We start from the raw sequence: 16,742 nt of genomic DNA on the forward strand, positions 1-16,742 counted from the left end.
GTTCTGCCCCTGAGCAAGGCTGTCAACCCACCGTTCCCCGGGCACCAAAGACGTGGATGTCGATTATGGCAGCCCCCCCGCACCTCTCTGATTCAGAGGGGTTGGGTTAAATGCAGAAGACACATTTCAGTTGAATGCATTCAGTTGTACAACTGACTAGGTATCCCCCTTTTCTATGTACATAAAGTGCTGTCATTTCTAAACGGTTCACCCGATATGGATGAAATTACTTGTATCATTTCAAATCCAAAGTGCTGGAGTAGAGAGCCAAAACAACAAAACATGTCACTGTCCCAATATTTTTGGAGCTCACTGTTGGTGCCAAAAGGCCTTTATTTGAAATTATGCAATACTGTACAAACAAACCAAAATGGATTTATATGCTATAGTTTATAAAATATATCAGATATTTTTGCCCACACAATTCCACACATAAATGAATTGAATCTGAAAGAACATTCACACTCATGTACCAACATATTTCCTTTCACCCTTTAATTATAACTATTTTTATTTGGGTTGTTCTACTACAGAACAAGAAACCAGGATTCAAATAGAATTAAGTGGTTATAAGCAAACTGACAGTAAGTGTACAATGAAACACTGGAGACTGGGAGAGACACAGGCACAATTAACAAAGACAACAGGGGAATCACAATGAATTATAGCTATAAAGTTCAAGCATTTCAATCATCATATTTCATAAATTAAATTAGCAACAAAATACAATTAATATGTATCCATTGTTTTGGTGTGGTATTGTATAGCTATATTGTAATAAAATAATCTCTCACGACGATATAATAGCAAGATGACACAATGTCCTGTAGCTTGTAGACTTGATCATTTATATGACTCTCATTTTGTATTTCCCGATAAACACTCCCTGACATTCACAACTAAAAGGACAGTGATGCTAATCAAAGGTTGTTGTGACAGGGTACCACAGAGGTTCTGTTTAATGGACACTATAAAAACTCCCTGCATAGAAAAACATCAACGTGGAAAAGTACAGATGTCAATGGGACTCTAAAATCAGTGGTTCCAAAACTTTGCATTGAGGCATTGACCCTTTTTGATGTTCTTGTGAGCCACCAAACCAGGGGAGAACGACTGCCCCCTCACATTGAAGCCACAAAGTTCAAGGCCGACCGCGATACTGCAGGCATTGTTTGCAGAAAACAGGATCTCCACTTACAGTGAATGGGAAAAGTGCAATCTTTGTGAAGACAATCATGGTACCAACAATTGCTTCTATTACACCAGATGTGTGTCCTTGAACCAATTGTTTTTAAAATCGCACACAGAAGAAGTTATAAGGACAAATGACCCCCACGATGAAATCGGGAAGGGAGGAATCTGGATCTGTCTCCGTCTGTTAGTATGTTTGTTACACGCAAAAATTTGGACAAAATTTATTGAATGATGCGTCTTGCCATAGAGAACAGTAATTTACAAAATTACACTGATTGGCCAGATGGTGGCGCTATAACAAGCAATTGAAAATGCCATCTTTGAATGGTCACACCGCTAACCCCATTTGACCTAAAGTCATGAAATTCGGGACATAGGTCCCTCTCCTCACAAGGAAAAAATTTGCCTCAGGGAGCCATAAGGTCTGCCGTGACGGATTTTCCTCAATTTAGAATTTTGTGGAAAAAAACATAAAACGCTACTCCTCTGGCACCGAATGACCGATCTGCACGAAACTTGATCTTAAAACGCTACTCCTCTGGCACCGAATGACCGATCTGCACGAAACTTGATCTTAAAACGCTACTCCTCTGGCACCGAATGACCGATCTGCACGAAACGTGATCTTAAAACGCTACTCCTCTGGCACCGAATGACGGATCTGCACGAAACTTTAAAGAAAACGCTACTCCTCTGGCACCGAATGACCGATCTGCACAAAACTTGATCTTAAAACGCTACTCCTCTGGCACCGAATGACCGATCTGCACGAAACGTGATCTTAAAACGCTACTCCTCTGGCACCGAATGACCGATCTGCACAAAACTTGATCTTAAAACGCTACTCCTCTGGCATCGAATGACCGATCTGCACGAAACTTGATCTTAAAACGCTACTCCTCTGGCACCGAATGACCGATCTGCACGAAACTTGATCTTAAAACGCTACTCCTCTGGCATCGAATGACCGATCTGCACGAAACGTGATCTTAAAACGCTACTCCTCTGGCACCGAATGACCGATCTGCACAAAACTTGATCTTAAAACGCTACTCCTCCGGCATCAATTGACCGATCTGCACGAAACTTGATCTTAAAACGCTACTCCTCCGGCATCGATTGACCGATCTGCACGAAACTTGATCTTAAAACGCTACTCCTCTGGCACCGAATGACCGATCTGCACAAAACTTGATCTTAAAACGCTACTCCTCTGGCATCGAATGACCGATCTGCACGAAACTTGATCTTAAAACGCTACTCCTCCGGCACCGAATGACCGATCTGCACGAAACTTGATCTTAAAACGCTACTCCTCTGGCACCGAATGACCGATCTGCACGAAACTTGATCTTAAAACGCTACTCCTCCGGCACCGAATGACCGATCTGCACGAAACTTGATCTTAAAACGCTACTCCTCCGGCACCGAATGACCGATCTGCACGAAACTTGATATGTGGCATCATTGGGAAAAGGTCTCTCAACGCATTCCTTTCCAGACTAGTACCTAAAACATCGCGGCCGCTATTGACCAATAAACATTCACACGGGCGTGGTCTGGCACATAAATGCATTTAAATCAGTTAAGGATATCCGTATTGTAACAATATTTGGTACACATGTTACAAACACTGTTTAAACTCAACATATGCAAGAACAATCATATCGACTACACGGTGGTGCAATAACAGGTACATGTTGATATCTCTTGATCTGTTTGACTAAGTGATTCAATTTGGCACCCATGCTCAGGGATATGAGTCTAGCTTACCCATACGATTTATCAGACACCACTGGCCCGAGTTTGACTAAACTTGGGTGAATGATGCGTCTTGCTACATAGATCCGCCATTTCCAAAATTACACTGATTGGCCAAAGGGTGCACTATAGTAATCAACTGTACGTGCATTAGTCACACACAAAATCTCAGATACCACTTGCCCGATTTTGATGAAACTTGGGTGAATGATGAGTCTTGCCATACAGATCCATCATTTACAAAATTACACGGATTGGACCAAGGGGAACGCTGCATCATTCGTGGGGGACCACATGTTTATTGTTGCCTCGATTTAGTTGCAAATTGCAGCCTGCAGTACCCCGGTCGGACTTTAACCTGAGATACTCAATGAGAGGGGGAAGCACTGAGCTAGCCTGCAATGTCACTTCCTGGAGTAGCTCAAACTGCGTATGTTATGTCTTCTTTAGACGCCATCTTAACTGACTTTTTTGGCTTCAAATGGGCTATTGAGTCTTCACATAGGAATTAATGGTGTCATGGGATTGGCTTTGTACATTCATATACAGCCTTTAAACCAAACAGCTAAAGCGTTGTTTCTAACAATCAACATCCTTGAAATGGCCTTAACTGCAAACCAAGAGACATTTTCCTGTGTCCACAAGCCACCATTTTGAGAAAAAACTGATCCTAACGTCCCACAGATGTAAGATGGCTGCTGATGGAGAGACTTGTGAGGAGGATGTCCACGCTGTCACTTCCCCGATCAGTCAAGTATGAATGGGATATGCTTGAAAAAACGTTTCAAGAAAAGTTTCAACCACCAGAGTACTGTATTGACACCGAGTGCTCTGAGCTATAGTTGTCTATCCTAGTTCTCGTTCGATATGTGAGTGTGGTTGAATCTTCTGAGTTTCCCCTTTAAATATCTATGAGGTCATCACCACTCTCGTCACTCTCAACGGTCAGCTGACGCGTCCACCATTTCTTGACCTCTGACCCCGAGGAGGCTTCGTCACTCACAGGGTTCATCTTACACACCATGGACTTGACACTGGTACGACCTGGACAGATAGAGAGAGAAGAGATTTGGCTCATGGAAAAACAATATGCAAGAATCTGTTGGCATACAGCATTGCTCCAATGTTATTTTTTCTAGATTCCTAGGCTTTAGTCACGCAGATGACATGGGTCGACACACATTGACAATGGTCAGTCACATTGGTTTCGTGAGCACAGAGTTGATCTTTGTTGACACTGCACACACACACACATGAGCGCACACACACACACACACGTGACTGACCTGCAGGTAGTCTCCACTGTCCCAGTTTCCTCTGAGGGCGTTCTGAGGAGTCCTGTCTGTATCCCCCACGGTCTGACAGAGTAGGACTCAGCAGCTGTTGGAGACCACTCAACTACAGGTAGGTAGGTGTAGAAAAGTTTTATAGTACATGTATGAACCATTGTATAATTTCCTGTTAAGAGCATTCACCCCAAAGAATTGTACCGCAAGTTTCTTACCTGGCATATGTGTACCTACTACAGACTGTACAGAAAACCTTACCATCTTATCCATCTTGCTGGTGTGAGGTGTGTGGTTCAATTAATGTCTGTGAGCGCGTGTGTGTGTGTGGGTGCGCGTGTGTACCTCTGGCTGTGTTGAATGGTCCTGGTTAGCGTTGATGTCCTCACTAGGCAGGGTGGTCTGTATGCTGGGCGGGTTAAGGAAGCGACTGAGCTCCTGCTGCTGGCTCTCTCTCAGGCTGTGGATGATGCTGCACGACTGCTGCTGCTTCTGTAGCAGGAGAGACGGGGAGAGTGAGTCCTCAAAGGACACTATGCAGCATAGAACAAAGCACAAAAACGATGGAGCAGTGTATACAAACATGACTTCTGTGTATTCTGTCGGGGAAGTGACAGGGGAGTGGGTCCTCACAAAACTAAACAGAACAATTGGTTGTCTCAACATACAAAACTACACAATTGGCAGTTCCTTCAAGCATGACTGTTGCTGTTACTGTAGGAGAGAGAGTGCAGTGGGTCCTCACACACTGCTACTGTGCACAGCAGACTGTTTTGTTAAGCAGCGGGTCCTCACAAAACACCTTACATCACAAAGCAGTAAGTCCACAAGAACAATCAACCCCCCCTGGTGTGTGTTTTTGTGTGTATATACAGTTGAAGTCGGAAGTTTACATACACCTTAGCCAAATACATTTAAACTCAGTTTTTCACAATTCCTGACATTTAATCCTAGTAAAAATTCCCTGTTTTAGGTCAGTTAGGATCACCACTTTATTTTAAGAATGTGAAATGTCAGAATAATAGTAGAGAATGATTTATTTGAGCTTTTATTTCTTTCATCACATTCCCAGTGGGTCAAACGTTTACATACACTCAATTAGTATTTGGTAGCATTGCCTTTAAATTGTTTAACTTGGGTCAAACGTTTTGGGTAGTCCCACAATAAGTTGGGTGAATTTTGGCCCATTCCTCCTGACAGAGCTGTTGTAACTGAGTCAGCTTTGTAGGCCTCCTTGCTCGCAAACACTTTTTTAGTTCTGCCCACAAATTTTCTATAAGGATTGAGGTTAGGACTTTGTGATGGCCACTCCAATACCTTGACTTTGTTGTCCTTAAGCCATTTTGCCACAACTTTGGAAGTATGCTTGGTGTCATTGTCCATTTGGAAGACCCATTTGCGACCAAGCTTTAACTTCCTGACTGATGTCTTGATGTTGCTTCAATATATCCAGATAATTTTCCTACCTCATGATGCCATCTATTTTGTGAAGTGCACCAGTCCCTCCTGCAACAAAGCACACCCACAACATGATGCTGCCACCCCCGTCCTTCACGGTTTGGATGGTGTTCTTCGGCTTGCAAGTCTCCCCCTTTTTTCTCCAAACATAACGATGGTCATTATGGCCAACAGTTCTATTTTTGTTTCATCAGACCAGAGGACATTTCTCCAAAAAGTACGATCTTTGTCCCCATGTGCAGTTGCAAACTGTAGTCTGGCTTTTTTATGGCGGTTTTGGAGCAGTGGCTTCTTCCTTGCTGAGCGGCCTTTCAGGTTATGTCGATATAGGACTGGTTTTACTGTGGATATAGATACTTTTGTACCTGTTTCATCCAGCATCTTCACAAGGTCCTTTGCTGTTGTTCTGGGATTGATTTGCATCTCTAGGAGACAGAACACGTCTCCTTTCTGAGCGGTATTACGCCTGGAAATTGCTCCCAAGGATGAACCAGATTTGTGGAGGTCTACAATTTTTTTTCTGAGGGCTTGGCTGATCTCCTTTGATTTTCCCATGATGTCAAGCAAAGAGGCACTGAGTTTGAAGGTAGGCCTTGAAATACATCCACAGGTACACCTCCAATTCACTCAAATTATGTCAATTAGCCTATCAGAAGCTGCTGAAGCCATGACACCATTTTCTGGAATTTTCCAAGCTGTTTAAAGGCACAGTCAACTTAGTGTATGTAAACTTCTGACCTACTGGATTTGTGATACAGTGAATTATAAGTGAAATAATCTGTCTGTAAAAAATTATAATATATACTGTATATACACAGTACGAGTCAAACGTTTGGACACACCTACTCATTCCAGGGTTTTTCTTTATTTTTACTATTTTCTACATTGTAGAATAATAGTGAAGACATTAAAACTATGAAATAACACATATGGAATCATATAGTAACCAAAAAAGTGTTACTACATGATCCACCACCCAAAGCACATCCAGCCAACTGGACACAACTGTGGAAAGCATTGGAGTCAACATGGGCCAGCATCCCTGTGGAATGCCCCGACGAATTGAGGCTGTGCTTCAGGCAAAAGGAGGGGGGGTGCAAGTCAATAAAGTATGGTGTTCTTAATGTTTGGGCCTCTTACAGCACGGATGCGTTTGAGGCACTTCTTGAGCCACATGCGTATGGTCTGCTTGGCCACCTCTTCTTCTATGGTGTACTCCAGCTGCTCTCTAGCCAGCAGCTCCTCCAGCTGTAGAGACTTCCTGATATCCACTGAGCGGTATGACAACATACTGCAGAAACACAGGGGGCACATGGCAGAGAAAGAATGGTAGAAGATTGAATAGATGAGCACTCTATACTAACTGTGGCCTAAAATACATCCTAATAAACGACAACTATATCATGTTTTACAAGGACTAAACAGGTCTACAGAACAATATAAAAACACACTGTGGGAAACAATACAGCCCCCCCCACACACAAAAAAACTATATTAGGATTAAGCATGTGTGCTTAGTGTTGTCACCTGTGCACGTTGTGGAAAGTGTGTCTATGTGTGCGTGCTGTTGTCACCTGAGCACGTCGTGGAAGGTGACGTCCCCTCCGTTGTGCAGCCTCTCCATCTCATAGCACATGTGTTTGAACAGCAGCTTGTCCTTATCCAGGTCGACCTCCAGCCTGCCCCTCAGCAGACGCAGCAGGAACTTCACCCGTGATGTTGGGATCACTCCCTGAGAGAGAGTGGATAAAGGTCACCCCACCTGTCCAGACTTTTCTCTCCCTCCCTCCGTCCCTCCGGCTCTTCTCCACTTCCAACCCTTGCGTCTCCACATGGTTCCTTCCCTATCATATCAGTTGGTTTCTCCCGCTCTCGCTGTATCTCTCCTTTCTCTCACTCTCCCTCCATCCATCTCTCCAGCTTTCCTTCACCTCCCCACAAGGTTCCCCCCCTCTCTCTCTCTCTCTCTCTCTCACCTCTCTCTTGTCATCCACATTGTTCCAGATAATCTGAAAGTGTCGGAGGTCGTTGTAGCTCAGTAGCTGGTCCTCCTCAGTGGAGTAGAAGAGAGAGAAGTTCTCCACGATGATGGCTGCAAAACACACACATTTCTGGGGTTATCTCACCTGTCTGAACATTTCAATGTAGTATACTTACATCCAGCAGATATGTCTAGTACACAACAATGACATCTCATGCAATAGTTATTTACATCTAGAATTTGCTACCATACTGCCTTTTACGGCTTAAAAACTGAAGAGATGGCTCCAGTTATGTTTTCTGATTTTGATTTATCACCTTTGTTACAGGATTTGGCTTATCCATTTATATTTCGAAGTTGGACGCTAGCACGTGGGGCGCACTGACTGGTGTCACCTCGTTAGTCAGTATATATTATACCTGTTCTGGTTGGTCATCTCGTTAGTGGAAAGATGCTTTACCTGTGCTGGCCGTGGTGCTATTTAAGAGTGGCTGGCTCAGTGCTCCAGTGGTCTTGAGAAACGTGGAGAGTTAACACCTTTAGTTGGCTCTCCAAATTGGATTTCTAGACCAACAATCCTTTATCTGATCTTCCCTGTTTTTGTTTTGTTCCACTTTTTGGTTTGCTTCCTGTCTAGGTTTGGTGTGGTTTTTTCTTTTGTTTGCCTCTTTTTGGGCAAATTTTAGTGGGCGCTCTTTTAGGTCCCAGTTGCTGCTAGTCAACTTTCAGTGGACACCCCCATGAGTGTCTTTCAGCACCCCTCTTAAAACCCATTTTGGTTATTGTCAGCACCCCTCTTAAAACCCATTTTGGTTACTGTCAGCACCCCTCTTAAAACTCATTTTGGTTATTGTCAGTGACCCTTTGTTAGTTCTCTAGCATCAATTCTTGTTTTTTCTTTCTGGGGAACAACACCTTTCATGGCATATTCTCCAACTAGCATTGGAGTGGTCGAAGAACCATACGTGGGCTTCGCTAATGGCACCTGCAATTACATGTTTATAGCCTTCAGTAAATGGATTGTGAATGATAGGTGACTGGTGAAATGTTATACATAGTCATTTCCCTACAACACTAACAGCATCAAGCACTATAGGCATCTAAGGGACAAGTTGCTCTATCAGACACAGTCCATAAAACCACAACGATATATATATATATGCCAGATCATATTCAGGGGGAGATGGATAGCTAGAGTTGATGTTGGCTCACTTCCTAAACTCCCCTGAAATTAATTTAGACTGTGCCAATGTCCTTACTCACACACACACACACAGACACACAGGTGGACGCAGATTTCTGCATGGCAAGGTTTGATGATGAGGTCAGTAATAACAGTGCTAAACTGTCACGGGGAGAGATTAAACCGTTTATTGTGCTTCATGAGACAGTCACACGCGTCTCGTACCACAGGAAATGAAATATGGGCCTGAACGAGGATACAGGAAATTGTCCTTGCGTGAGTGGCTTACGCACACGCACGCTCGCACACGCACGCTCGCACACACACCCCATGTGGAAAAGCTTCATTCAAATGTTATAAAGTCAAGCTTATATGATTAGGGCACACACACACACTTACCCACGAGGAGGTTGAGCATGATGTAAGCAATGATGACATAGAAGGAGCAAAAGTAGATGAGTGCCCCTGCGTAGTTCCCACAGTCCGTCTCCCAGTAGCGATGCTTATCGGGGGTGCAGAACGGAGGCTGCACCTGAGGAGGGGAACATCCCAAACACGGTGTTATCAACATGAGACCCCACACTACAACGTGAACCCACAGAAAGTATAGAAAATATATGTAATTATCTAATTACTCTGGGGCCAACGTCGTGACAATGTGCACGCAAGTCGCTTTGGATAACACTGTCTGCTAAATAGCATATATTATTATATTTACTGATCAAAAATATAAACGCAACATGTAAAGTGTTGGTCTCATGAGCTGGAATAAAAGGTGACCGAACTTATACTCACAAAAACCTTATTTCTCTCAACTTTTGTGCACAAATTTCTTTACATCCCTGTTAGTGAGCATTTCTCACATGAGGCCAGGTTTCTGACCTCCTCCTTATAGGTTGTCTCATCTTTGTCGGCAAACTTAATGATGGTGTTGGAGTCGTGCCTGGCCAAGCAGTCATGAGTGAACAGGGAGTACCGGAGGGGACTGAGAACACACCCCTGAGGTGCCCCCGTGTTGAGGATCAGTGTGGCAGATGTGTTGTTACCTACCCTTAACACCTGGGGGGTGGCTCATCAGGAAGTCCAGGATCCAGTTGCAGAGGGAGGTGTTTAGTCCCAGGGTCGTTAGCTTAGTGATGAGCTTTGAGGGCACTATGGTATTGAACACTGAGCTGTAGTGAATGAATAACATTGCACGTCCTGGTAATCTGTCTGGCCCTGCGGCCTTGTGAATGTTGACCTGTTTAAAGGTCTTACTCACATCGGCTACGGAGAGCGTGATCACACAGCCGTGTGGACCAGCTGATGCTCTCAAGCATGTTTCAGTGTTGCTTGCCTTGAAGTGAGCATAGAAGTTTTTTAGATTGTGTGGTAGGCTCATGTCACTGGGCAGCTCGCGGCTGTGCTTCCCTTTGTAGTCTGTAATAGTTTGCAAGTCCTGCCACATCCGACGAGCATCGGAGCCGGTGTAGTACAATTCAATCTTAGTCCTGTATTGATGCTTTGCCTGTTTGATGGTTCGTCGGAGGGCATAGCGGGGTGTCTTATAAGTGTCCGGGTTAGAGTCCTGCTCCTTGAAAGTGGCAGCTCTACCCTTTAGCTCAGCGCGAATGTTGCCTGTAATCCATGGCTTCTAGTTGGGGTACGTACGTACAGTCACTGTGGTGACGACGTCATCGATGCTCTTGATGATGAAGCCAGTGACATGGTGTACTCCTCAATGCCATCGGAAGAATCCCGGAACATATTCCAGTCTGTGCTAGCAAAACAGTCCTGTAGCTTAGCATCAGCTTCATCTGACCACTTCGAGTCACTGGTGTTTCCTGCTTTAGTTTCAGGAATCAGGAAGATATAATTATTGTCAGATTTGCCAAATGGAGGGTGAGGGAGAGCTTTGTATGCGTCTCTGTGTGTGGAGTAAAGGTGGTCTAGAGTTTTTTCCTCTGTTTGCACATTTAACATGCTGGTAGAAATTAGGTAAAAAGGATTTAAGTTTCCCTGCATTAACGTCCCCGGCCACTAGGAGCTCCGCCTCTGGGTGAGCGTTTTCCTGTTTGCTTATGGCCTTATATTGCTCATTGAGTGCGGTTTTAGTGCAAGCATCGGTTTGTGGTGGTAAATAGACAGCTACAAAAAATATAGACAAAAACTCTGTAAATGGTGTGGTCTACAGCTTATCATGAGATACTCTACCTCAGGTGAGCAAAACCTCGAGACTTCCTTAATATTAGATTTCGTGCACCAGCTAATGTTTACAAATATACACAGACCGCCACCCCTTGTCTTACCGGAGGCGGCTGTTGTATCTTGCCGATGCCGCGTAAACCCCGCCAGCTGTATGTTATTCATGTCGTCGTTTAGCCACGACTCGGTGAAACATAAGATATTACAGTTTTTTATGTCCCGTTGGCAGGATATTCATGATCGTAGCTCGTCTATTTTGTTATCCAATAATTGTACGTTGTCTAATAGGACTGATGGTAGAGGCAGATTACTCACTCCCCGTTGGATCCTTACAAGGCACCCCGACCTACGTCCCCGATATCTCTGTCTCTTTCTTATGCGAATTTCGGGGATTTTCTGTCCTGATATCTAGAAGCTCTTTTCAGTCATAAGAGACAGTGGCAGAAACATTATGTAAAAAATAAGTTACAAATAACACAGAAAAACACACACAATAGCACAATTGGTAGGAGGGACATAAGTTAGGTTACTTACATTGTGTCTACCAATGCCCCTGGGCTAATGTACATTTTCTAAAGTATTATGACAAGTCAGCGACCCAATGGTAGGAATTAACTGAGTTGGGCCTGGGTAATTGGTAAATTATTGTCTCAACGCAGCCTTATAATGCTGTGAAAGGATCCAGGAACCCAAATGATTTGGGTGGATCCCATCCTATTTATAAAACGTGTTTCGTTTCCAAAAGATATTGAAATTGTCAACAAAAGTGACACCAATTGAGCTGCAATAATCATGTATTCAGTTGTGAAGAGAAAGAATCCTGCTAAAGCGTTCAATGGCACGATTCAGAGAGGGCACAGGGCCAGATATGATGGGTCTTCAATTAGTGTCTGGCAGAGAGTCAATCAGTTCTTTAAAATCCAGTTTCAACTGTTCAGAGCTGCCCTTAATAATGTCATTAAAACCCACATGGACTACGATAGAATCAATTTCCATGCACTGGTGTAGAACATTCGGGAGCAGCTTAGTAATGACATTTACTCGAGCTCCGGGATAGGACAGTGTTTTTGCACCAGGAACAGTGACATTTCTTAGCATGGAGCTGCCCAAAATCGCGTCTGGCGAGAAGGACGAGGAAATTCGCACACTCCCACACTTCCCAGGATCCGGAGAACCTTTTAAGGACGGTCGAGATGCAGGATAACTTGAGCCCGTAGCTCCTGGCGCCTGGTGCAGGCCTCCGACAGATGGAGGAGCCCTACTTGATCCAGAGCAGGGACGGAAGGTTGCCGATGTCAACTTTGAAGTCATAGTGGAAAGACACAGGTACCCAGACACAGGTACCCCCAGCGACGAAGTCGCAGGAAGATCAGGCTCCAAAGTGGCAAAACTATAAATTGTTTGTATCCGCTCTCGTTGGGAATGTATCCTGCTTTGCGGGAGGCCGCTGTCTTCGGAATCCACGGCTCGTGACATGCGACCATCATTGATTGGCATGGTCCTCTTGCTGTGCTCCTTCGACTCCACTATCAGATGGGGGAGGAGAGGGAGCAGATGGTTTCCCTGGTGAACTTCGGGTAACACCGGCCAGTCAGACAACGACAAACGTCAAGGCAGAGACTCCAACAAGCACGAACGCTGTCCAGCCAACGGCGTAGAAAAGGTAAACATTCCACTCTACATTTTCCACAGTTTCTTACATAGATGGGTGACCTGCTTGATCAAGGAAGCCACTTCAATCCTATAATCCTCGGCAAGCAAACAATTACTGCATTGGAACTCCGAGTGATCCAGTTTTTTTCCCTAAACAAAGCATAGTAAATACAGCTCCTACATCGCTGGAACCGTTAATTTTCTTCTCCAGACAAAAAAGGCTCCATTGCAAAACTAATCTGGGACTAACTTTGTTAGCTTGATGGCTAGTAGCTTAGCTAGCTAGCTAAGGTTAGTGACTCTGTTAAGCAGGCTTCAACCTGTCTGTTAAGCGGGATGATGCTCTAGATCGACATGTACAACAGACAGCGTGTTCCAGTTCCCGCCAATATCCAGCAATTGAAGAGGAGTGGGACAACATTCAACAGCCTGATCAACTCTATGCGAAGGAGGTGTGCCGCTCTGCATGAGGCAAATGTTGGTCACACCAGATACTGACTGTTTTTTAAATCGACGCCCCTACCTTTTTTTTAAGGTACAGTATCTGTGACCAACAGATGCATATCTGTATTCCCAGTCATGTGACATCCATAGATTAGGGCCTAATGAATTTATTTCAGTTGACTGATTTCCTTATATGAATGTAACGCAGTAAAAACGTTGAAATTGTTGCATGTTGCGTTTATATTGTTCAGTGTACATTGTATTATATCTATATCGAGCAGACATATAAACTGAATAAAAAAATAAAAAAAACTCTCAAGTCATGAACTTTGGTTTGTTTACTTGAAATAATACTGTAACAGTATATCCCTTTTTTCCGAAGAAGTCTATGTTGAGAAATGCCTCTTTTTCTACATGGTTACCATTTAGACCTGACTTTGTCTTGTGCTTTTTACGTATTACACTACGCTTTCTGTTTTGTAAGTCTTGACTAGTTTCCCTGAAGACGCTGCCGTGTACATATGAAAAAATGAAATAGACCAGCTCTTACCATGCAGTCATGCATGATCTTATTCCAGTCTTCCCCAGTGACAATACGGAACAGAACCGTGATGGCCTTGCCTGCCGTGGAGAAGTTAGCATGCCTGTCATTGAGAAAAAAATGTAAACAAATAAAGTAGCTCACACACACACACACACACACACACACACACACACACACACACACACACACACACACACACACACACACACACTTTAGAGAGAACGAGTCAACGGTGTGGCTGCAGACTTCTCAAACTCCCACTATTTCTCCACTAGAGGAGGCTGTGATGGTACCACAAATCGAATAAGTGACACTTGCTCTTCACATCTCTACAGTCAATCAGAGAGCTAACCGTGTGGAAGATAGGATAAATGATGACGAGAAAGGAGAATGAGAGGGGAGCAGAGTCGGGGGAAATGAAAGGAGAGGAGAAAGGTAAAAAAGGAAGAAAGGAAGGAGGAAGACTAGGAGGAGTGGGAGGAAGAGTTGAAGTTAGGAAAGAGACAGAGGACAAGGAATAAGTGTGAAAGAGGTAAAAAAAAAGGGGGGATAAAAACAGAAAGGAAAGAAAGGGGAATAAGCCACTCGCCTGTTGATGTTCTCTCCGTATTTGACGGTTCCGAATAGGACGACTCCAGCGAAGGCGTAGCAGAGGAGGAGGAGGAACATTCCCACGATGATGAAGAAGCTTTTATACATACTGACCACGACTGTCAGCAGTAGCATCTTCAGAGTCACCTACAGACAGATTATAGCATTAAAGAGACCGCCCAGCGGGCAAAATGGTTACAGGAGTTTTGTTATCCCCTTTTTTAGCAACCAGCAACAACAACAAAAAAACTGAGGTTGTAACAGATGGTTGTAATTTTAGTTATATGATGTATTCAACCAGAAAAACAGTTTACAACTGGAAATAGGTTTTTTGCCTGCTGGGCAAGCTAGTAAATAGGGAAAAAAATATTTTTAACAGTTTCGTTCGGTAATAAGTTCCATTAGGCTTACAGTGGGCTATACTTACATGCTTCCCACAGATGGTGAAGAACCTGAAGACGATCACACAGGTGCCCATCATGTAAGTATATGCATTCTGCAGGAGAACACTGTGATCAGCCATTTACTAATTATACACTAATCTTCACAATATATTTAGTCATAACTCGAAAGAAGTACAGAATAGTTGTTAGAGAATGCACTAGTTCCAGGAAAGAACAAGTCTTGTAAAGAATAGCTTGTATATCTGTATTTATACTGTGTGTGTGTGTGTGTGTGTGTGTGTGTGTGTGTGTGTGTGTGTGTGTGTGTGTCCCCTCACCAGTAGAGCAAAGTGCAAGACTATCCAGATGACTCCCAGTATTGTCACCAGTAAATCGTAGCGGTTCCGTCTGCTCTGCCAGTACCCCGCCGGGGACATAGCTATGAACTTCATCGTCACCTGGTTACCACGACAACAAAATCCATTCGCATTGTAGTCACATTGCTTTTATAATACTCTACATATGTCACACAGGGCAATCCTGCCTTGAGATCCATGTGCATAGTATTCCATGCAAATGTCCCATTGACATGCACCCAGACTCTTACCTCTAACACAAAGATAATGGTGAAGACCACTGACATGGTAGCAAGTGGCATTGTTACTGGGTCATCTACGTCCCACTGAAACACACACATTTCACATAAAAGCTGATGTTGAGCACAATCCAGCACCACTCTTAAATCTCCCTCTTTAAGCTCAACTTAATTGATAGTATATAGTGATGCACGGGTTGAAATTCATCACGTTTATTGAGGCTAGTGTCACTTAAAATACACTGAGTGTACAAAACATTAGGAACACCGTCCTAATATTGAGATGCGCCCCCTTTTGCCCTCGGAACAGACTCAATTCGGTGGGTTAGGGACTCTACAAGGTGTTGAAAGCGTTCCACAGGGATGCTGGCCCATGTTGACTCAAATGCTTCCCACAGTTGTGTCAAGTTAGCTGGATGTCCTTTGGGTGGTGGACCATTCTTGATACACACGAGAAACTGTTGACTGTGAAAAACCCAGCAGCGTTGCAGTTCTTGTTGCAAACCGGTGGGCCTGGCACCAAATACCATACCATGTTCAAAGGCAGTTTAATATTTTGTCTTGCCCATTCACCCTCTAAATGGCACACATATACAATCCATGTCTCAATGCTTAAACATTTAACCTGTCTCCTCCCCTTCATCTACACTGATTGAAGTGGATTTAATAAGTGACATCAATAAGGGATCATAGCTTTCACCTGGATTCATCTGGTCAGTCTATATCATGGAAAGAGCAGGTGTTCCTAATGTTTTCTACACTCAGTGTAGACGCCCCTTTTTTAAATTATTGATTCAAAATGTCAGTTTACTTCTTGAATTGACTGACTTCAACTTGAATTGATTGCAACCTTGATTTTCACTGTATTACATCGGGCCGAGGGGTCCGGGTCAATTCTGTGAAATTGCGGATGGGTGTACTGCAGGTAAGAAAATAGCTGAGCAACACATCGCTAGTAGATAGAAAATGTATGTCTACATCAGACAGCCTCACCTTGACAGACAGCAGCACTGACTGGGCCAAAACCAGCACAGCGATACCCCGTTTGAAGAAGGGGTGCTGAGTGATGTCATACATCTTGGCACGGAACCCTGCATTCTCTGTCGGGGGGGGAGAGGAGTGAGGATCAACACCAGACCAGACCCAACCAGCAGGGTGAATCCCAATAGCCTAAATCCTTTCCTCATCACCTTTCCTTAGGAGATGATTATGATGTTTTCCACTATAGATGGAGCTCATACTATAGCTGTGTAACTGAATGTTTTCTAGACCCGAGCCACATTCAGTAAGCAAAACGTGGAACATTGCAGATAGACATGTCATGAATAAAACTGACATGCTTCCTTATTCTATGTCAGAGACGCATATTTAATCCACAGTGAGTATTTCTATCTCGCCATTCCACAACATTGTGCCCTGCAGAACCCAAGTACCCCCAGCTATTTCACTGATACAATTAGTAAGAGAAAACAGAAATCAGACAGA

The 16,742-nt window shown here is 43.8% G+C and overlaps 1 protein-coding gene across 3 annotated transcripts in view; it reads right to left on the minus strand.

Annotated features, from left to right (window-relative positions):
- Window positions 1–3,856: 3,856 nt before the first annotated feature.
- Window positions 3,857–16,742, minus strand: part of nalcn (sodium leak channel, non-selective) — a 250,290-nt gene continuing 237,404 nt past the window's right edge. For 2 of the 3 annotated variants that reach the window (XM_039014190.1, XM_039014189.1), the window contains 13 exons: window positions 16,251–16,357; window positions 15,270–15,344; window positions 15,001–15,120; window positions 14,707–14,775; window positions 14,278–14,426; window positions 13,695–13,788; window positions 9,263–9,395; window positions 7,676–7,791; window positions 7,274–7,431; window positions 6,840–6,990; window positions 4,587–4,733; window positions 4,223–4,353; window positions 3,857–4,028 (listed from right to left, as the gene is read on the minus strand). In XM_039014190.1, coding sequence (XP_038870118.1) covers window positions 3,857–4,028; window positions 4,223–4,353; window positions 4,587–4,733; window positions 6,840–6,990; window positions 7,274–7,431; window positions 7,676–7,791; window positions 9,263–9,395; window positions 13,695–13,788; window positions 14,278–14,426; window positions 14,707–14,775; window positions 15,001–15,120; window positions 15,270–15,344; window positions 16,251–16,357 — 1,622 coding nt within the window. The remainder of the gene's footprint in view (window positions 4,029–4,222; window positions 4,354–4,586; window positions 4,734–6,839; window positions 6,991–7,273; window positions 7,432–7,675; window positions 7,792–9,262; window positions 9,396–13,694; window positions 13,789–14,277; window positions 14,427–14,706; window positions 14,776–15,000; window positions 15,121–15,269; window positions 15,345–16,250; window positions 16,358–16,742) is intronic. The other variant, XM_039014188.1, reaches the window with a different exon arrangement.

This window comes from Salvelinus namaycush, chromosome 19 (assembly GCF_016432855.1).
Source record: "Salvelinus namaycush isolate Seneca chromosome 19, SaNama_1.0, whole genome shotgun sequence".
Lineage (NCBI taxonomy): Eukaryota > Metazoa > Chordata > Actinopteri > Salmoniformes > Salmonidae > Salvelinus > Salvelinus namaycush.